Consider the following 19,358-nt stretch of genomic DNA (forward strand, 5'->3'; position numbering starts at 1 on the left):
CAAGTTTTATTTATAGTAAAAGACATTAATATTATGTGAAATATACAATTTATTACATAAAAAATGTTTTTTCAGCATATACTGTTTTATCAAATGTTGCAAGTGACTTTTTTCAATACACTTTTATTTGATAAAACTCAAGTTTATGAGTAACCATATTGGACAAAGTATGCATATCGTTGACTAATTTTTTTCTCATTCTACTTACTTATACAGCAGCATCAAGTCCTGGTTTCTGCTTCTCGCTAATATTAGCTAACAGTTTCTTTATTTCCGCGATTGCTTTTCCAGGATTCAATCCCTAATGTATGAAGAATATATTTGTAGATGATAAATGGTACAATATTATAAAGATACTTACCTTTGGACAAGTACGAGTACAGTTCATAATAGTATGGCAACGATACACTGAATACGGATCCTTCAATTTCATGAGACGTTCCTTTGCCTTATTATCTCGTGAATCAATGATCCACCTATAAGCTTGCATAAGTACAGCAGGTCCTAAGTACTTATCACCATTCCACCAATACGATGGACAAGAAGTGCTGCAGCAAGCACACAAGATGCATTCGTAGAGACCATCCTGCATTATAATAAGTTATCAATTACATCCAATAAAATTGAGAGTCTTATCACAGATAAAGAAACATTACCAATTTTTTACGGTCATCAACACTCTGCAAGTATTGCTTGGATCCAGCTTCCTTTCCATCGCCACGTTGCAACCATGGTTGTATACTTTTATATTGATTATAAAAATTTGTCAGGTCTGGGACTAGATCTTTTACTATATACATATGCGGTAAAGGATAGATCTTGCTACTTGAACTTAAGTTACTATCAATTTTGCTGAAATAATCACATATATTATATTTTCATGTCTGTTATAATAGAAGAACTTAAGAATATTTTTTAAGTACCTAATACATGCCAAAGTATTTGTGCCACCGATGTTCATAGCACAAGAACCACAAATGCCTTCACGGCAGGAACGACGAAAAGTTAATGTAGGGTCCATCTCATTTTTAATTTTAATTAATGCATCCAAAACCATAGGACCACAGCTATAACAATACCTCTTCTAAATACGTAGAAGAAAACAATAATGATATCATTACATTAATTTTTTACATTAAACTTACCTGTTTAGATCTACTTTGTAATCTTGCATATATGGTTTTTCATCAGGTTTATCGGGATTCCAACGATATACAGAAAAAGTTTTTATCCTGGCTGCTGCATTTTGGCTAGCAGAGGTATGTAAACCTCTAACCTAAATTAATAAACATAGAATTTAATTTAAGATCAAACTCAAATGACGTTAGATATTTTATATATATATATCCATGGAAAAACAATTTTCTTAGAATATTTTTATTTATGAATAAACCTAGTAGTAGCAATTATATAATTATAAACAGTTGTGTTCATTAGTTTCATCTTGCTGTTTACTGATAAATAATATTCGACATAATAATATAAAGTGAGAATATGCTTAAATACGAAATGTGCAAACATTATCATCAACATTTATACAGAAATGTCAAAACGTACAAACAAAAAAAGACGTCTATTGATCTGACATTAGTAGCGGAACGTATCGGAATTCAATTTTTGCACATGTCGCAATAATGTGAAGAACGTATTATGTTAATAAAAATGTCATTATTAACAAGTGACATCATTTCTTATTCAATAGAATAGAAAAGTACGTACTTGCCGGAATACATTTCTACAAGCCTGTGGAGTAATGCCAGCCATTTTTTAAAAATGAATTGAAACGAAGGCGTTTGCGGTACCAGTGTTATGTAACTTTGCACATGACAGTGTACCAACCTTACTGCTACGTTTGTCTACTGTGCGACAATATATGCGAATGTAAAATCGTTGCTAAATTTTGCTTTGATGTCAATAAAATCTCAATGCTGTTTTTAATTGTTGTTGATACACATTATAAAGTCTAATGTTATTAAAATAAAATTAACTGAAACAAAACGTGCTCGGTTAAGAAACATATATTTAACAAAATTGCATCAACGATGCTTAATATATTGATAATATATAAATGAATATCGTTTTCATTGGGTAAAAGAAACGTCTTATGTTATCATTTGACATTTAGCTCTAAAAATATAACATTATTTTTGAATAAACTTACAGTATGAAAGTGCATTCTTGAAGAGTTAATACGCACGTTTTTATCCTCTGCATTTTATAAGTTCGCATAGACGTATTTGAATATAAATATTATTTAAAAGAAAATTGAATGAATAGAATATCCGGAATTAGTCAAAGGAGAATGAAGTGGACTAGTGGATATTTATGATGTTACAATTTTTCATATTGTAGGTGAAAATATAGTTACCGTATTCAGATTTATTATATTATATCGTAGTGAACTTAACAGTATATTCAAACACCATGCATAGGTAATATATTTTATATGTATGTGTTGTAAAATTACGTTTACTACGGTTTTTAAGTTGCGTGTATATTTAGGTTATATCGATACGATTGCATTAGAATTTAAAAAATAAAGATAAAGTTATGAAATTTGTAAATTACAAGTTGCGTTGCTTAAAATAAACATTTCAAATTGCAATGACAGTATAGTAGTGTAATGAAAACTATAATAAGTGACATAACCATGTTTGCGGAAATTTCCCTTCGTAAGAAAGATATGTCATCATGTGTATTATTTTTAATTACTTTAAGTAACTACAGTAGCTCATATATTTAAAAAATGTTGTGCCATATTATTGTCGAAACTTATTTCTTACACTTTATTGTTATATAAATCATTAATATTACTTGAGTATTAATTCGCACACTCGAAGAATCATAAAGGCGTGTTTTCATAGTGACTATTTTCGTGCTTTTGAATTGAAAATAACTTTCAGATGAATAAATATCATTTTATTTTCAGAAGTATTGTATTATTTAAAAATGTAGTACTTCCAGGAAAAAGTAATTTCAATAAACAATGTATAGAAAGAATGTATATGGCTGAATCTTCGAAAATGAAAGAATACGAAGGACGTAAATTGATAGGGTAAGTTAATTTAAATATATGAATAGAATATCTTGTTACAGCAAAATAAAAATATTATTGGAGTATTCGTTTATATTACTTTTATATGCAGATTCTCGATGGAGCAAATGTATGATGTTGTAGCGGACGTTGAGAATTATAAAAACTTCGTGCCATTTTGTAAAAAATCCGATATTATATTTAAAAAAGAAGATACTCTCAAAGCCAATCTAGTTATAGGTTTTCCGCCTATAAAGGAATACTATACCTCAAAAGTAACGATGGTTCGGCCACGTTTAGTAAAAGCTGAATGCACAGACGGCAGATTATTTAATCATTTAAATACACTATGGCTTTTCAGTCCAGGATTAAAAAATAATGTTCAAACGTGCGTAATTGATTTTTCCTTATCATTCGAATTTAAATCGCTCATATATTCACATTTCTCGAATTTATTTTTCAATGAGATTGTGAGACAAATGGAAAATGCTTTTATCGAAGAAGCCAAACGCAGGTACGGCAGGCCCTGCGTAAAAACGGTGCGGTTAGAAAGATGACACTCAATTTAGTAATTAAAGAATTATTAACGAATGTATGAAATAATTTAAAAATAAATCCCATATCTTTAAAAAGAGCTGTTAGAAAAAAACTTGTCCATAAGAAATCCTTAAATTACAAATTCGGTTTAAACATTTTTACCGACGAAGAAAAATATTTTTCAATTTCACAAAATTCGCGATACTGAAATTTAAGAAATAAGAATTTATTTTTAAAAATTCAATCGTTTCATACTGTCCGATAAGAATATTTGTTAAAATTATTTTAACGAACAGTAACGTAAATAACTTGTCTAAACGTTTCGCCATCATTGACATTATTTTCATTCTGTAGTCGATACGTCATCGAACGTGACCAGTGGTGGCGCAAGCTTGAATCACCGCCGGTCGATCCAACTTAAGAAATGTGTTTTAATCGTTTTTTAATTACTTATCGTAAAATCTATACTTAGAAGATTAAGTTTTAAGTAGTTTATCAGACTAATTTTCGTAATCGACATTATACGTGGTCTTATGGTCGCATGTCGTTTTGATTTTTTAAATAAAAACGTAGCAAAACGTTCTGTTAAATAAATCTAATATGACGGTTACGGTGTTCGTTAGGCAGGCAATTTTCATTCCAAGGGAATTTATGTATTTTAATAGAAGTATATCGCATTTATGTCATTGTCATCGAAAACTATATCATGCGAACAGTTATTTGCTAGGAAAATACTTGTCACCCTCTCTTCGTGTCAGCACGTCTATTATAAGGACATACAACAGTACCGATAAAAGTAAAGTAGAAAGTATTTCTGGTAGTTTAACAAAGCAGCAAGCGAAAGAATTGGCTTTAAAACTTACTGCGGAAGAACGTGAGATCATCGTAAAGGCTATAGAGGAATGCAGATCAGAAGAAGATAAGGAAAAATATCAACGTAATTATTTTGATTAAGTATTATTTTCAAGACTTTGATTGGATACCAATTTATTTCTCAACCTCACATAATTAATCATTTTCATACATTTAATAATGATTTTTCCTAATTAAGGTCAGTTAGCTGCTTTTCGATGGTGCAACGAACTTGGAAGACCTACAAAAATATCATTAGGTGATGTGGATGCTACAGGAAAATATTGTCGGGTACCTGATGATTGGCTCTTGCGCAAGTATGGTAGGAACATCAAAACTTTAGTCAATTTTTATTATTAATATACAGCAATTGATAATACTAGGATAAAAAGTAATAACGGTTTCATATTATTAGCATATATTATTTCGTATAACAGATCGATTAATTATTATTTAATAGAACCTCAGAATGATATAACATACTAATAATTCAGTGAAGTGGAAATATTTATTGTTATTATATTGTGAGTTAGAATGATTTCCATTATTCTTTAACAGTGTAAAATTTTTCTTTCCATCGCATTCTACATGGACATCATGCTGTAAGTTCAATGCATGTAGAGTCGAACATTCTCTCAAACTTATGTGTTCTAATTTCTTCACTTGCTTCTTCTACTTTAACTGAACTTTCTGGATATTAGAAAAAGACATCCACAGAGTCACACTTAGGTAATATATTGCATTTCATGTGCATTTTTATTAGCGTCTTTAATCCAGTATAAAAAATAATGTTCTACGTTAGATAGAAAGTTGTTAAATCCATTTAAGGTACTCATACATTATTATTATTGCTGTTACTCTTAGGTAAGAATATAATATACACAAAAAAACCACTACATCACATACATTATAAATACCTTTTTGCAAGAAGTATATTTTAAGTATCTATTTGTCTTAAATAATTATAGCAATCACTTAATTTATTTAATTATGTTTAGTAACACAAATACACATACAACATTACATTAATGAATTCAAGAACAAACGTTGTGCAGCATGATTTATAACTGAATAAACACATGAAAGAGAGTTAAGCTTCTTGGAAATTCATTTTTCATATTTTTATTGCATCAAAAATGCTTTTATAAAAATAATTTTTACCATCTGAGTTAATCTCTGTATCAAATGATTACAAGTTTGCATGATTGTAAGAATGCACTTTTCATAGTATAAATATTTTGCTCAGAATATTGCACAGAACTCCTTCTTCTACACTTAATATGTGTTACACCATTTAGTAAATTTAAATGTAAATATCTGTTAGATAAAAAGAATGTACTTTTATTTGAATAAAGTTTTATTTCCTAAACTGTTGTGTATTTGATTAATTAATTAATAGACCTAAGCATTTTATGAAATGAATTTCAAATGACTTCAGCAAGTATTTTTGTACATGAAATGATTGGAAATGATCAATATCCAAAAATACTTTTCAATTTATTACATAACATATGCAGAAAAATAAATGCATGAATGATAACTGCTTTATGTTTTGTAAGTAATATGAAGAATATATTTTTTACGAACGACTAACTTTCAATTGATTAATTTTACAATATTCTTTTCATTGGAGAACACGCATTTATATTTTCCTCTTTCGCGTTACAGTTGAAAATGTTCCAGGACCGTCCACAAAAAATCTAGTATTAGGTAGGATGCTTCATACTTATTACATTTAAAATTTAAAATTGTTTTTAAATTATAAAGTAGCGTTAAATGTAATAAAACAATTTCTTAATTTGAAATGCGATATAAACCGAGTTAATGCCATAGTAATAATGTTAGGTAATCTGTTCTTGCAGTTGCAATTGCGAATGCAATTCCGTTCATCGGATTTGGTTTTCTTGACAACTTCATCATGATTATCGCTGTACGTATTATAATCTTATGTACATAATAATATTTCAATGTGTAAGTCGCTAATTTCAGGGTGATCAAATTGAAACAATGTTAAATAAAAAATTTCCGATATCGACTATGGCCGCTGCAGCATTAGGAAACACGGTATCCGACATAATAGGAATTGGTTCTGTACATTATGTAGAACTTTTCGCACAAAAGATTGGATTTCAAGCACCAAAGCTTACTTCTATAGAATTAAATCTGCCTAAAACAAAACTAGCTGCAAATGTGGTATGATATCTTATTCTTTTATATTTTATTGAAAATATTAGTTAATAAGTTACTTAAGCTGAGAAAAACCAAAATAATTTATAATACCCTAGGGACGAGTTATAGGAGTTACAATTGGCTGTATTATTGGAATGTCACCTATACCCATTTTCACTTATTTTCATCATAACGCTTGAAGGTATTTGTACTTAGCACTTGAAAACTTCAATTTTATTAAAACCGTATTAATTCTCCGAATTTAATGATTATGTAATAATACAAACACAATCCATCCCTCTGTATAATCTGTACGATATAAATTAAGATTAACTGCAATTTTAATTTACAACAATCATAGTGCTTATGTAATATAGTAATAATATTGAATGTATTTAATGTATGTACATGTATAAAGAAATGTATTATCAAAATTGTACTAATAGCACTAGAGATAGATGTATTATTAGTATCTTCCGTTTTTCATTACACTTCCTTTTATTAATTAAACCTGAGAACTTCCAGGAAAGGTATAAAAGATTTTAAAAAATAGTCCATTAGTATCTATCCCACGTATTTATTGAAAAAATTATTTTGTTAGTGTAGAAGTTCTTTGTGAGTTTACAAGTTAGTACAAAAAATATATACTTTTTTTTCTCAATCTTCCTAGCATAAACATCTTATAATAATTTTAGAAATTTTGTTTCTACGTATCTACAAAAGTTTAGTCTTTAGTGATGATAACCCAGAGTTATTTTTGTAACATAGTTTGCATAATATCTCCAATCACGCAAAAGAAGATTTAAATCTATGCCCAAAATTTGTTTCCAATTTACATCAATTTTATCTGCATCTTGCATTAACGTTGTAGTGTCCAGGACAAAATTAGTAGATGTTATAAATGAATTTGTATGTTCAATGGTGTCACTTATCGTGTGTAATGTTTCTTTTGGATCCAAGCCTGAGTATGCTGGTAACCAAATCATAACAGAATTTAACCACCATTTCCAATGTTCATTTATCACTTCATTTGATTCAATATTTTTGCATTTTTGTTGAGTTTCATTGCAATGTAGCGAAGTAAAATCTGTTCTCAAAACCTCTTCTGGTATATTTTGAATTACTGTTGTTGAAACATCTACATTTGGATTTAGATCTACTCTTGTTACATCTGTAGAATTTGTTGTTTGCCTCGGACTGAGTACTGTTCCTGGAAAATAGCTTGCAACCAAAGCAGATCCCAATAAAGTGACTATACCTGCAGTGTACGTTGCTAAACAAATAGATGATATATTTATCATAGCGTTAGCAATCGATAGCAGCTGCATTGAGTTCATTAGACAATTCAATTCTGTGTATGAAAACCAACCCCTTTTTTGAGCTTCTTTGTAAGCTATAGCCTTCTCTAATCTTTGTAGTCTTTCCCAAAAATCTTGATTGTGGACAAAAACTGTCCAATCCTAAATATTTTAATAGTTTAATTAGTATTAATTCACATAAGATACCAGTAATTTATTACAAATTAGTTCACTTACAATAGCTTGGAGAAAGTCTTTTTCCAATTGATTCATTTGTGATATACTTAAATGACCAGACTGAGCCCATTCGGTATTAAAAACTTCATCTTCTTCTCCTTCATCATTTAAAAACTTACTAGCCACCATCTGTGATGGGAATAATAATATAGAATCGGTAATATTTTCCTGGGGATACTAAAATTTTATATAATAAATGATATTGTTCAATACCAAAGAAACAAGGAATAATTCAGAAGGTGCCACTCGTTGTAAATATTCAGGATTGCAATCTTTTAGTCTTTCTAAATATAATAAAGCCAAAACAAGACAGCATGGTGAAACACACGCGTTTCTAGATATCCTGCTTGCCTCTTCTACATCTAATCGTTCAAGCGTATAACCACTTTTTACTTCGGTAAAGAGTTCTGCTGCCAATTCTAAAAATATATATTAATTGTATAAACTTTAATACTGAAACTCTTCTAATTATTTGTGTAATATTATTGAACAATTAAAGGTATCAAATACACAAAGTACAAGTATTATTCAAAAGAATATTAATACTTTAAAAGCAAAACTTTTTAGAAACCATAATTTTATATTTTACAGATTTTAAAATTATACAAATGAAATAACGTATTCTCTTCTTATTGTTGCATCACGATTAAACGCAAAATACACGGATAGAAAATTGAAATACTTGTTGATTGTACACTAACCAGTAACTGGTAAACTGAGGCAGTCCGTCATTGGCAATTTCGAATAATAAAGTGATTTCGATATACGATTTAGAAATTCGTCATGATTGCCCATGCTCTGTAATCATGTATAAAAATGAAAAGTGTGGAAACATCGCAGTTTTCAGTAAAAACATGATAAACAGCTGCTTTACCTTGAGTTTTGCTGGGGCTTTTCTTCTTTTTGAAGTAGTCGTCATTTTAGAACTTCACACGAGACAACTCTTCTATAATACTCCGAATACGTTGATTGGAAAATTGGGAGCGTTGAACAGTTTAAAAAATTTGGAAAATATTATTTACGAAACAACACGTTACTCAGATTTAACAACAACGTGATAACTTACGTTTTCTATGCATAATGAATATAGTCACAGTCACATGTCATTGGTGCCACTACAAGAGAAAATCAGCTGTTTGATAAATATTAATTATAGCTTAAAATAATTGCGGTAAAATTATATATTTGAAAGGAACCAAGCAGTTGAAACTAGACTGAAATAGATTTTATTTAACTAATGAAATAGTGCTTCCGGTTGGGAAGAAATATAACTATCTAATGCTTAACGAATTTTCAAATTCGAATTATTCAAAAATGAATCTTGGCATGATAAAATTTTATTGTACGTTTCCGATTTGTTTTTAGTACGAGACTTATTAAAACATCTTTACTACAATAAAAAACTTATGGAATAATATCATTCTGAATATGCATATATTTTGAAATAAACTGACCTAACGGGATCGAACGTTTCCTGTACTGCTCGCTAAAGAATATTTTTACTTCATGGCGAATCACCACTCATAACAATATCGAATACTTCTCTACAAATTTTTAAGAGTACTTAGAAAGCATTTCGTGTATGTCCGATTAGTAGCTAAGTAGCAGATGTTAATAATGAACATATATTTGAAAATAACATTCTATTAAACCAAATATATAGTTGAACAAATCAGCGAGATGAGATGTCGAAGATTTGTGCTACTTTGAGTATTGGCGATAGATGTAACGGTCAATAATACTTTAACAATTTTTTATTAATAAATGTCAGACAGTATGGCTAGCAGAGAAACGTCAATTAACTCAAAAAACTCGGATGATCACAGTGTCGAGGTTTGTGGATATGCTGTACAATTATACATATTGAAATTATTGAAATGTGCATTTAATTTTTAATTTCTGAGTCGAGATTAAAATTTTATATTTTATTTTAGACACTAGCAGAAGTTTTCCGATGTTTCATTTGCATGGAAAAACTGAGGGACGCGCATCTTTGTCCTCACTGCAGTAAACTGTGTTGCTATACTTGTATTAGAAGATGGCTCACAGAGCAGCGTTCTCAGTGTCCTCATTGCAGAGCATCCTTACATCTGCACGAATTGGTAAACTGTAGATGGGTAGAAGAAGTGACACAACAACTTGATACACTTCAAGCTGTTGGTATATCAAATTCTAAGCACGATGACTCCAGCAGAGACAGGTATTTCTTTCATAAGTTAGAAAGAATAGTTCAGTTTTATAATATATTTTAAGAACTATTATTTCATTAGCCAGACAGAATTGTATGTAAAAGTGGAGAAAGATTACAAATTTTAAGTGTTGATTTTTTTAGATTTGTAATGCAGTATGGTACCTCAACTTATGAACTTTTTTTTGCAGGTGTACTGTGCACCACGAGAAGTTATCTGTTTATTGTTGGACATGTCGTAGATGTATATGTCATCAATGTGCCCTATGGGGTGGTACTCATTCAGGACATACTTTTAAACCTTTAGAAGAAGTCTATGAGCAACATGTTACACAAATAAAAGCAGAAGTAGGACAATTGAAAAGAAGACTGATGGAATTGATCAGTCTTGTTCAAGAAGTGGTAAGCTTTATAAATACCAGTTTAATTAAAAAAATCAATGAATGTTATTTCATGTTTATTTTCTCAACAGGAACGTAACGTTGAATCAGTGAGAGCTGCAAAGGATGAAAGAGTTAGAGAAATTAGAAATGCAGTAGAATTGATGATAGCACGTCTAGACTCTCAGCTAAAAGCTAAATTGTTAACATTAATGGGTCAGAAAAATTCCTTGACTTTAGAAACTGAACAACTAGAAGCTTTGTTGCAAGAAGTTGAACATCAGTTGCATACCTGCACTCGATCTGAACTTATTATTAAAAGTGCAGATTTATCGCGAATGATACACCAAGTGAGGAAAAAGCCGATGACGAGTTTTGTAACAGCTCCTGTTCCTGCAGATTTCCATAGGTAAATTAATAATTATTTACATCGTAATTCATTACAAAGATAATGATTGATTTTTGCTTACTTTTACAGTGAAATCGTACCAGGATATGATAGCGCAACTTTTGCGATGCAGAATTTCACTCAACTTCAGTTAAAAGCAGATCCCGTATATTCAGCGCCTTTGCATGTAAACGGATTATGTTGGAGATTAAAAGTGTATCCTGATGGAAACGGAGTTGTCCGCGGAAATTATTTATCCGTTTTCCTAGAATTGAGCGCCGGTCTGCCAGAAACATCCAAGTATGCGTTATAAAGAAATTCCGTTTTCTTTTTGAACTCTGATCAACAATTTTTAAAATATGTTCTCCCTAGATACGAATATCGAGTTGAAATGATACACCAGGGATCTCGCGACACAAGTAAGAACATTGTTCGAGAATTTGCCTCTGACTTCGAAATTGGTGAATGTTGGGGTTACAACAGATTTTTCAGATTGGATTTACTTGCAACCGAGGGTTACTTAAATACAGAGTTGGATACTCTTATACTGCGGTAAATTTAATGTTCTTCGTTCATACGAATGCGGAAGCTATGCGAATTCATTTGATTCTCTATGTTACCATTGGAATTATAATATCCAAATGAATATCAGGTTTCAGGTACGACCACCAACATTTTATCAACGGTGTAGGGATCAACAGTGGTATATCAGTCAATTGGTTACAGTTCAGAACCAGTACGCTGCTCAAATCAATGAATTGAAAGAGGTATTATTTTAACTAACAAGTCACAGTTACGGGTTTAAACATTTTAAAACTGATTTTCAGAGACTGGCAATAGAGATATCTAGGAATGCAATGGCAGCAAGAGTATCAAGCGGAGCAACATTATGTGGACAAACATCAAATGTAACACCACTAGTGATGCAACAACAGTCGCAGGCAGCTGGAGATCCATTATTGAATTCCAATTCATCTCGTTCCGTCGAAACTTATCAAAATGGTTCATCGGCAAGGTAAGTCCTATTTTACCATTTTTCTGAATAAATACGATTAAAATTTTCGACGTTTCGTGGACTCTATACTGTACGATACACTTCAAAGCCCTTTATTGCGATAGATCGCTACAGAATGTGCTCTCTGGCGGAAGTAACAGTGGTGTCATGGCAGGTGATCAATTAATGCCTATGTGCCAATTAGGAAATGTCTCAAACATACGTCCGCTCGGATCCTCTTCAACGTTATCTTCTATCTCATCGAAAACCAGCTTAAAACAACATAGAGGGAAACCCGAATCACCCAATTTGCATAACACAAATGATAGTTCTGGAGAATGTCAAACGAATAGTGCTCATTCCCCGTCTCCATCTTATTCATCACCGACAGTACTTAATCAGCAACCATTGAACCTTTTGTCCAGTAGCAGCAGTAGCGATAGCGGAGTGAGACATTTTAAACAGTATCATTGGAATCGTTAAACCGAAACGATGTAAATGTCTGTGAATATTATTCAAGCCGAACATTTATATTTATTTCAGGAATTGAGCGAACACGATATATACTTGGACGAATGTGAACGTAATAAACCAGTTTTAACGCTTTTGGACGATAATTCGAACGACGAAAACGACGTGGACGATGAAACGATGTCAGGTATGAGTTAAATTTTCTTCTTTAGATGTTCGAATTTTCCTTTTGGCCCTTTTTCATAACTAATCCAGCATATGTGTACATATAGATTTATACAAAAATATGATTGAATTAGGTGCAAGTTCGAACAAGGGTTTTATAGATGTACAGAGATGCAGCCAGCGGAACTGCAAGTTAGATAAAGGTGTCGAAAATGAAAAATCCACGAATGAGAAACCAGACGAAGATTATATGAAAGAGAATCCTACTTCCCATACTCCAGATCACTTTCGAGCAATCTCATAAAAGATCCTCCGTCTTTTTCCGAATTAATCTCCGTCTAATTCTTACTTTTGTGCTTGCAACACCGAATAAATTATTTTCGTACATGTACCATGATAATTAGAGTCACAGAAAAATGTTAAATTATTCTTTACGTTACGTGCAACATAAGCTACAATATTCTAATAATTCCTAATAATGGCAATTGTAATTTTTACAGGAGAAAATGACGTAGAAGTTGCAGAATCGTTAACGCCGTGGATTCAAAATAAACAGCGTACGAAGCAACAAAGCAACCGGGATAGTACAGGAGAGACTTGCAGGTTACTTGAAAATTAAAATTCACAATTATTCAGATTCATTTTGAGAGTAATCATTTTAATTGTATACTATTATTTTATAGATTGCGAGGTAACGATAGTTTAGAAGACGAGATAATGTTGTTGCATTTGTTTGAAATGCAAGATAGGAATTCCGCGTGGACCTCTTTGTGTTTCAATCAGCACGTCGACGACGCAAATGATTCTAGGACTTCTTTAACTAGTTTACATCACAGTTCTAGTCCCTTGCATTGTGCTGCCACACTGTCGGCTCACGGTTCATCCTCGTTCTCGCACAAACACCACGAACTCGATCCATCTTGCAACGAACAATTTTCCGAGAAACGTTCCACTTGCCCGTCTCATCTTTATCAGCCTCAAATGATATGCAACGGTAGATCTAATTTAGGTCAACTGTCCAACATTTATCAGCAAGAAGTATCCGGATTAATAGCTTGCGGAAGTCAAACGAGATCCGAGCCAGCGACTCGTTCGAACTCCATAGATTGCGATAAGGATCTCCCAAAAATATCTTTAGTCAATAAAATTAATCACGAAGTAGACGCGTCTAGATCGGACTTAATAGTGCCAAATGGTAATTAAAGTTCTGGGAAGCACTGTTTTTTCTCATGTTTTTATTGCGAACACATATAATGACCTGGAGCATTTACATTTTTAGTAGTATTGGACAGCAATAAAATCGTATCTAAGCATTTGCTGTCACGACGACAATCCTCGCCACTGTCATCTGCCAATGTCAGCGTGATAGGCAACGAAAATAGTAAAGTGTTCGAATTCGAACAATTGTTAGAAACTATTCAGTTGTATCCAATACCTCAAAAAGACACTGCCAGTTGTTTTAGTAAATTAAGGTACGCATTTTCTTTTAATTGTACGTAATAAACGAAAACATTCCAATTGGATGCATTAATTTTTTTTTTTTTTTTTGTAGAAAAAATACTTCATTAGAGGGAAAGAGTAATGGTTGTGCCACTGTTGGAATAAAAGCTGCCGCGCTTTCTTCGTTGAATCATGACGCGGCGTCATCATCGACAAGTAATACAACTGATGCTATACCGAGCCCTAACAATTATAGCTGGGCTCCTGCATTGTATCAACATAAACATAGTACATACAGTAATATTAACAGTACGAAATTGATTATGACGCAAAGCCAATAATAAAATGATACTCTTAAATATTTTAGGTCAAAAGAACGTTTTGGACACAACTATGCAAGCATCCACTAGCGACAATTCTAATAAATCTGTTACTGAAAAGTAAGCAGATTTTAATTGAATATTATATCAGTAACATTAATTGTTAATTAAAAAATAAATATTCGAAAATCGATGTATAATACTTATAATATTGAATTATTATTGTTGCAGGTCGTTAGAAGAAACTAATTCTTCAGGATCTTCCTGAAATAACGTTTGCAATATTTATTTCATACGTGTACTGTGATTTTTGTTCACCTAAACGTTAATATTGTTATTAGAAGTGATAGGAAAAAGTGAGACCAGTGAAATTAGAAAATTAATATTTAAATATAATAACATGGTAAGTGTAAAAATTTAATAAAGTTAATATTTTATAGCAGGTACAAGGTACTATGCAAATATACAACATATTTTGTAATGTATTATTTACAAATAATTAACAATAATTTAGTGCTTACTATCGAATAAGCTTTTCCTTATACATGAACATTAATCAAACGAATTAAATCTCTTTCCAGCTTAAAGAGCATAAAGAAAAAGACGTGTGACTTCGGTATCATTCCATATTAGTGTGATAGTGTGATCTACATTATTTATCATTATTTATTATTCGCGTATAGTTGCACGTGTTCGGTTAAATCCCAGGTTTTTATTTAGACTTCAATATTAATATATTATACAATATAAAAATAATCGCTATGTTTAGTTTGTTTTTTTTTTTCGAATGGTTATGGTATTGAAAGTATTATAAAAACAAATTTTGTACTATTTATATGTGATTGCTTGTGACTATATCTAAGTCAAGCATAGCCCACTACAGTGAAATAAAATAAAGAGCACAAAGTATATATATTTTTTCTATGTTCAAACCTTATTGAATTCAAAATTATTTCTAAACGAATCGCATAAGAACACTAAAACACTTAAATGGACAATACGAATAAATCACTGTTAGGAATTACTGCTTATTATATTTACATATACATTATGAATACACATCGCCAACTTTTAAACTTTACCTATTAATTATGCTCGTATGTATTTACACTGCCGATTATCAAATAAATGATTTGAAACTTTTAAGCAATAATGTATATCACGTATGAAATTTTCGGAGTTAGAAGATTCTCTTGATTCGCTAAATGTTTATATAGTGTAACTATTTTTATATAATATGCGCTACTTATAAATATCGATGAGTAATCGTGCTGCTCGAACGGTTTTATAGTTTTCCAACTGCTTCCCGTTTATACAGAGTGTACGCTCTATTATTTTACAAATTTTATTTTTGCTTACTGAACCGTCGTTACAACTAATCTCTAAATCTACAGATAGAAAAATGGGAAGAAAGCGTTTGTTTCTTTTTTTGTTTCTTCCTCTTTTAGAAACTTATTAAAACTTCCCTAAAAAAGCAGCGCATATTTGATGACATATGAAAAAGCATGAATGTTTTATTACTTTTTTTTTTGGTTACAGTATTATCTGTGCATTTCTCTAATGAATTAATACTTATTTCATTATTATTACTATGTGCACGTCTCAGTTCGTAAATAGCCTTTGTTAAAAAGTTTTTGCAAGTATCTATTACGAGCTTCCTCATCTTCTGGATATTCTTTCGCTTTTTCCTCGTTTGGTAAATAATACATACCATTGAATTTATAGAAGTATTTACCGATAAGACGATTATTAATCCATTCCGGTTCCACAGCCACGACCAAATTTTCTAATAAGAAAACATCGGAGATTATTTTTAATAAATTATTTCTTACTTTATTAACAGAAGAAGGTCTGACGTACCTTGGGCTATATACTGATACGATCCATCATCTGCGAGTACTTCGTAAAATGGTTGCTTTTCACCTTTTTTTAATTCACGTATAGCCATTACAATTGTGGACGATGTTGCTGTGGAGATTGGATCCCACCCTGTTATCACGCATAAAAACTGATGAATTTTATGCTTCATAATCATTCCTATCGCATACAAAACATCCGGCCCTCTCTTTTTCGGTGCTACTTCCTCCTGGAAATAAATATTTGTAGATCTTTACCAATAATAGCAAACAAAAAATTCACAACATTGCGAAACATACTACCACTGGTAACAACTCGTTTTGTCTTCTTTCAAGTTCATAAAAAATTACCCTTGCTTGCCAGCAGTCTGATGATTTCGAGTCCTTAAAGATTTTAATATAACTTTAAATAAAATTCATATATGGATTTTTGTAGTGCATAATGTTAATGCCATGAAGTACCATCTGCAGAGTTCTTAACATATCCGTGAGTTCTGTTAAATCTATATTTTGTTCGACGTATAAGGAACCCAGCTTTAAAATTGGATCGGGATCATTAGGTTGCACCATGTGCCGAAGTTCAAGTGTAGAACGTAATCTTGAGATTCTCCAATTCATATGTGTTTGTTGCCTCACACCTATCTCTAAGTTGCTCGCCATTCTTCTTACTACCTTTTAAAAATTGTTGGAAATTAATTACATTTAGAAAGCAGTGTAAAGTAACAATTACCAATATAAACTCGATACAAACTTCCACGGCTGTCGCTGGCCTATGGACATTATACTTTTCTATCGGACATTTTGAAACGCCACTAATACGGGGACAATTATCCTTGGTTATAAATTCACCGTCATTGAAGACGTCGATATAAAAATTTTCCACATTTTCAGAGTCAGGTCCACTGAAATCAAGTATATTAAAACTAAATAGTATCTGCTAACTTTTTTTTTTATTTCTTTTATTATGTTTTTATATATTACTTGATAACTTACTATGTTTCCTTCCATCGCAGTAAGAAATGGGATGGAAAAATGACTGGTTCGCAACGTACACCGAGTCTTCGAGCAACGCTTTCGAATACTATCGCTAGAGTTATAGGAATACCACGCGTGTGTTCCAAAACCTATATCATAAATAATATTAAATTTCATTTACAAATTACAATAAATTTCATACTTTGAAAGTGACAACTTACACGATCTAGAAATGAATTTTCTGAGGAATAATACATTTCATTACTACCATAAAATCCAAACTTGTAGAATAATACTTTGCATAGTGCATCTGTTATTTGTTTTGTCTCTGGAACGCTCCATTGATTATCATCGATAATGTTATTTTTCCAAAACGCGAATTGTTCTGGTGATGTTGAGAATATGGAATGAGCTGGATAACGCTCTTTGAGTAGTGCTTTGGTTTGCTCTGCAATAGTATCTAACAGAGATAATATATAGGAGTATGTCACATGCCTCTCTGGTTGGCCCCACTGTGCTACAATGGTTGCACCCTTTTCTAAAGTTTGTTCACTTGGTGGTAGAGATATAAACTTCTGCCATTCTTTCTTTAAATGGTTCTGCTTCAAGTATTCAACTACTTTGAGAGCATAATATCTATGTGTTAAATTGTTGGTTCTGAAACATATAACAAAAATTCCATTAATTGGTGTTTCATAAAAGGTTCAAGATATTCTATATATATGTATATATACATCTTATTTGATAATGTTTATGTATTTCCAATTTATCACTTTTATAGTTAATGGATTGATATAATTATACTCACAGTGCAGGGGCTTTAATTAAGCTGATCAGTTCATCCACAAGAAAATAATAAGCAAAGGGGTGAGCACCATCCTCTACACGAAAGAGAGGATCAAACACTTTAAATGCAGAATTTGGTAACTCACCCTGCCTATAGTGTTTACTAGACATTAAGGATAACTGATATAATAATTTTTTTCTGATGTTTAAACTAATCTCAATTTCTTCCTTCCAATTTACAATACAACCTTTTGGTTTATTAGTCCTATATATTTCTTCCAGAATTGGCCATCTAAAATAAAACAGAAAATAATTAAAAAAATGTTTTTAATAATTTTTAATATCATTCCACGCGGAAAAGTACGTTACGTCGTGTTATTGCATTTCATGATAAACAAATCTGCGAAAAAAAGAAAAAAGAACAATTCATCTCGAAAGTTAATACAGTCAATTAAATGGTTCTTCGTGTCATAAAAAACGGTGTTCGGCGTAATCACAGAATACCGAGAATGCCACGACGGTACACAATGTACACAGAAAAGTAGAAAAATCAATAATAACTATATAATTCGACTTTTCGTTTCGCAATGCGATCACAACATTTCCGTTGATCAATAAACCTTGTACCTTTGAAAAAACTTCCTCTTCCACAGTTCATTGTCGTTGTCAATGATTTTATGCAAGTTTTTGCACGTAAAACTGAGATTAATCACATCGGAGAAGCCGAGTTGTTTGTCCTCTAAAATGCGCACGATTATTTCACTAGGTAACGAGTTTATTGTGTAATTTGACATGTTTCCGCGATTTACTGCGACCAGTGGTATCCGCCTGGAGAATACGAGTAAAAAATTCTGTTTCACTGTTTACTTGCGCCGTACGATCGCGATAACCAAAACACACTTTACCGACACGCATCTGCCGTCACACTGATCGCTTCGATGTCAGTAGATTTGTTCACGGATCGGAAGTAGATGCGTGTGATATATAACACGGCAACAAGGGGGGAAAAACACTCGTACTACCTGTTTCCGACGAAACTGTACCGACAACGATCGTTTATTCATCAATGGCACACCAGGAATACTACAGTAGCCAACCGAAACGGAATTTTTAATTGGCAGACTTACATCTCCTATACAAACTTTTGCGTATATATACAACAGTGGTATAGCGCTTATACGCGGAGAATTTCATCTTTCCAATGCGACGAAACCCAATACTCATTTACATCCTTCCCGTATAGAGGGAGTAACGTTATTCCACTCTGA

The 19,358-nt window shown here is 31.8% G+C and overlaps 6 protein-coding genes across 12 annotated transcripts; 3 read left to right on the top strand and 3 right to left on the bottom strand.

Moving 5' to 3' along the window:
• Positions 1-31: 31 nt before the first annotated feature.
• SdhB (Succinate dehydrogenase, subunit B (iron-sulfur)) lies at positions 32-1,945 on the bottom strand. Its single transcript, XM_031993764.2, has 6 exons — positions 1,720-1,945; positions 1,146-1,276; positions 924-1,067; positions 657-852; positions 362-586; positions 32-301 (listed from the first exon to the last, which is right to left on the bottom strand). The coding sequence occupies exons 1-6, from the start codon at positions 1,762-1,764 to the stop codon at positions 209-211; spliced, it is 834 nt and encodes a 277-aa protein (XP_031849624.1). The 5' UTR covers positions 1,765-1,945; the 3' UTR covers positions 32-208.
• Positions 1,946-1,986: 41 nt separating this feature from the next.
• LOC116434889 (coenzyme Q-binding protein COQ10 homolog B, mitochondrial) lies at positions 1,987-3,666 on the top strand. The gene is made up of 3 exons (XM_031993765.2): positions 1,987-2,432; positions 2,930-3,055; positions 3,147-3,666. Exons 1-3 carry the CDS (start codon positions 2,425-2,427, stop codon positions 3,589-3,591), a joined length of 579 nt encoding a protein of 192 aa, XP_031849625.1. The 5' UTR covers positions 1,987-2,424; the 3' UTR covers positions 3,592-3,666.
• Positions 3,667-3,816: 150 nt separating this feature from the next.
• On the top strand, positions 3,817-7,064 carry LOC116434887 (uncharacterized). 2 transcript variants are annotated; one of them, XM_031993761.2, is made up of 6 exons: positions 3,817-4,508; positions 4,623-4,745; positions 6,092-6,133; positions 6,286-6,353; positions 6,413-6,616; positions 6,709-7,064. In XM_031993761.2, the coding sequence occupies exons 1-6, from the start codon at positions 4,172-4,174 to the stop codon at positions 6,790-6,792; spliced, it is 858 nt and encodes a 285-aa protein (XP_031849621.1). In that variant the 5' UTR covers positions 3,817-4,171; the 3' UTR covers positions 6,793-7,064. The 2 variants fall into 2 exon arrangements, with proteins under 2 accessions (XP_031849621.1, XP_031849623.1); XM_031993763.2 differs by having other exon boundaries at positions 6,107-6,133.
• Positions 7,065-7,149: 85 nt separating this feature from the next.
• On the bottom strand, positions 7,150-9,263 carry LOC116434886 (protein CNPPD1). 2 transcript variants are annotated; one of them, XM_031993760.2, is made up of 6 exons: positions 9,002-9,263; positions 8,829-8,925; positions 8,341-8,546; positions 8,128-8,256; positions 7,962-8,052; positions 7,150-7,865 (listed from the first exon to the last, which is right to left on the bottom strand). In XM_031993760.2, exons 1-6 carry the CDS (start codon positions 9,044-9,046, stop codon positions 7,324-7,326), a joined length of 1,110 nt encoding a protein of 369 aa, XP_031849620.1. In that variant the 5' UTR covers positions 9,047-9,263; the 3' UTR covers positions 7,150-7,323. The 2 variants fall into 2 exon arrangements, with proteins under 2 accessions (XP_031849620.1, XP_031849619.1); XM_031993759.2 differs by having other exon boundaries at positions 7,150-8,052; positions 9,002-9,259.
• Positions 9,207-15,382, top strand: LOC116434883 (uncharacterized). 2 transcript variants are annotated; one of them, XM_076371868.1, is made up of 18 exons: positions 9,207-9,960; positions 10,062-10,327; positions 10,507-10,717; positions 10,788-11,104; positions 11,174-11,383; positions 11,456-11,635; positions 11,736-11,850; positions 11,911-12,098; positions 12,203-12,524; positions 12,621-12,735; positions 12,848-12,916; positions 13,214-13,316; positions 13,397-13,908; positions 13,993-14,185; positions 14,266-14,441; positions 14,521-14,593; positions 14,705-14,876; positions 15,055-15,382. In XM_076371868.1, exons 1-17 carry the CDS (start codon positions 9,892-9,894, stop codon positions 14,739-14,741), a joined length of 3,156 nt encoding a protein of 1,051 aa, XP_076227983.1. In that variant the 5' UTR covers positions 9,207-9,891; the 3' UTR covers positions 14,742-14,876; positions 15,055-15,382. The 2 variants fall into 2 exon arrangements, with proteins under 2 accessions (XP_076227983.1, XP_076227984.1); XM_076371869.1 differs by lacking the exon at positions 12,848-12,916.
• LOC116434896 (F-box only protein 21) lies at positions 14,870-19,339 on the bottom strand. Of its 4 annotated transcripts, none has more exons than XM_031993805.2 (9): positions 18,718-19,339; positions 18,113-18,382; positions 17,526-17,961; positions 17,323-17,453; positions 17,081-17,231; positions 16,792-17,001; positions 16,633-16,713; positions 16,334-16,559; positions 14,870-16,259 (listed from the first exon to the last, which is right to left on the bottom strand). In XM_031993805.2, exons 1-9 carry the CDS (start codon positions 18,882-18,884, stop codon positions 16,063-16,065), a joined length of 1,869 nt encoding a protein of 622 aa, XP_031849665.1. In that variant the 5' UTR covers positions 18,885-19,339; the 3' UTR covers positions 14,870-16,062. The 4 variants fall into 4 exon arrangements, with proteins under 4 accessions (XP_031849665.1, XP_031849664.1, XP_031849668.1 ...); XM_031993804.2 differs by having other exon boundaries at positions 16,630-16,713; positions 18,718-19,338; XM_031993808.2 differs by having other exon boundaries at positions 16,630-16,713; positions 19,218-19,330.
• Positions 19,340-19,358: the final 19 nt, after the last annotated feature.

The sequence above is a fragment of the Nomia melanderi genome, chromosome 11, assembly GCF_051020985.1.
Source record: "Nomia melanderi isolate GNS246 chromosome 11, iyNomMela1, whole genome shotgun sequence".
Taxonomy (NCBI): Eukaryota; Metazoa; Arthropoda; class Insecta; order Hymenoptera; family Halictidae; genus Nomia; species Nomia melanderi.

Excerpts from the sequence above, each read along its gene's own strand:
- SdhB (XM_031993764.2), bottom strand. The coding sequence starts at position 1,764 with ATGGCTGGCATTACTCCACAGGCTTGTAGAAATGTATTCCGGCAA. Across the intron at positions 1,277-1,719 it reads GTAGAAATGTATTCCGGCAA|GTTAGAGGTTTACATACCTC; the intron begins GTACGTACTTTT and ends TTATTAATTTAG. Across the intron at positions 853-923 it reads AATACTTTGGCATGTATTAG|CAAAATTGATAGTAACTTAA; the intron begins GTACTTAAAAAA and ends TGATTATTTCAG.
- LOC116434889 (XM_031993765.2), top strand. Across the intron at positions 3,056-3,146 it reads GAAGGACGTAAATTGATAGG|ATTCTCGATGGAGCAAATGT; the intron begins GTAAGTTAATTT and ends TTTTATATGCAG.
- LOC116434887 (XM_031993761.2), top strand. The coding sequence starts at position 4,172 with ATGACGGTTACGGTGTTCGTTAGGCAGGCAATTTTCATTCCAAGGGAA. Across the intron at positions 4,746-6,091 it reads TTGGCTCTTGCGCAAGTATG|TTGAAAATGTTCCAGGACCG; the intron begins GTAGGAACATCA and ends TTCGCGTTACAG. Across the intron at positions 6,134-6,285 it reads CACAAAAAATCTAGTATTAG|TTGCAATTGCGAATGCAATT; the intron begins GTAGGATGCTTC and ends CTGTTCTTGCAG.
- LOC116434886 (XM_031993759.2), bottom strand. The coding sequence starts at position 9,046 with ATGACGACTACTTCAAAAAGAAGAAAAGCCCCAGCAAAACTCAAG. Across the intron at positions 8,926-9,001 it reads AAGCCCCAGCAAAACTCAAG|AGCATGGGCAATCATGACGA; the intron begins GTAAAGCAGCTG and ends ACATGATTACAG. Across the intron at positions 8,547-8,828 it reads CCTCAGTTTACCAGTTACTG|AATTGGCAGCAGAACTCTTT; the intron begins GTTAGTGTACAA and ends ATATATTTTTAG.
- LOC116434883 (XM_076371868.1), top strand. The coding sequence starts at position 9,892 with ATGTCAGACAGTATGGCTAGCAGAGAAACGTCAATTAACTCAAAAAAC. Across the intron at positions 9,961-10,061 it reads CGGATGATCACAGTGTCGAG|ACACTAGCAGAAGTTTTCCG; the intron begins GTTTGTGGATAT and ends ATTTTATTTTAG. Across the intron at positions 11,636-11,735 it reads TTGGATACTCTTATACTGCG|GTTTCAGGTACGACCACCAA; the intron begins GTAAATTTAATG and ends AATGAATATCAG.
- LOC116434896 (XM_031993804.2), bottom strand. The coding sequence starts at position 18,884 with ATGTCAAATTACACAATAAACTCGTTACCTAGTGAAATAATCGTGCGC. Across the intron at positions 17,962-18,112 it reads TTAATTAAAGCCCCTGCACT|AACCAACAATTTAACACATA; the intron begins GTGAGTATAATT and ends TATATGTTTCAG. Across the intron at positions 17,002-17,080 it reads GGCCAGCGACAGCCGTGGAA|GTAGTAAGAAGAATGGCGAG; the intron begins GTTTGTATCGAG and ends AATTTTTAAAAG.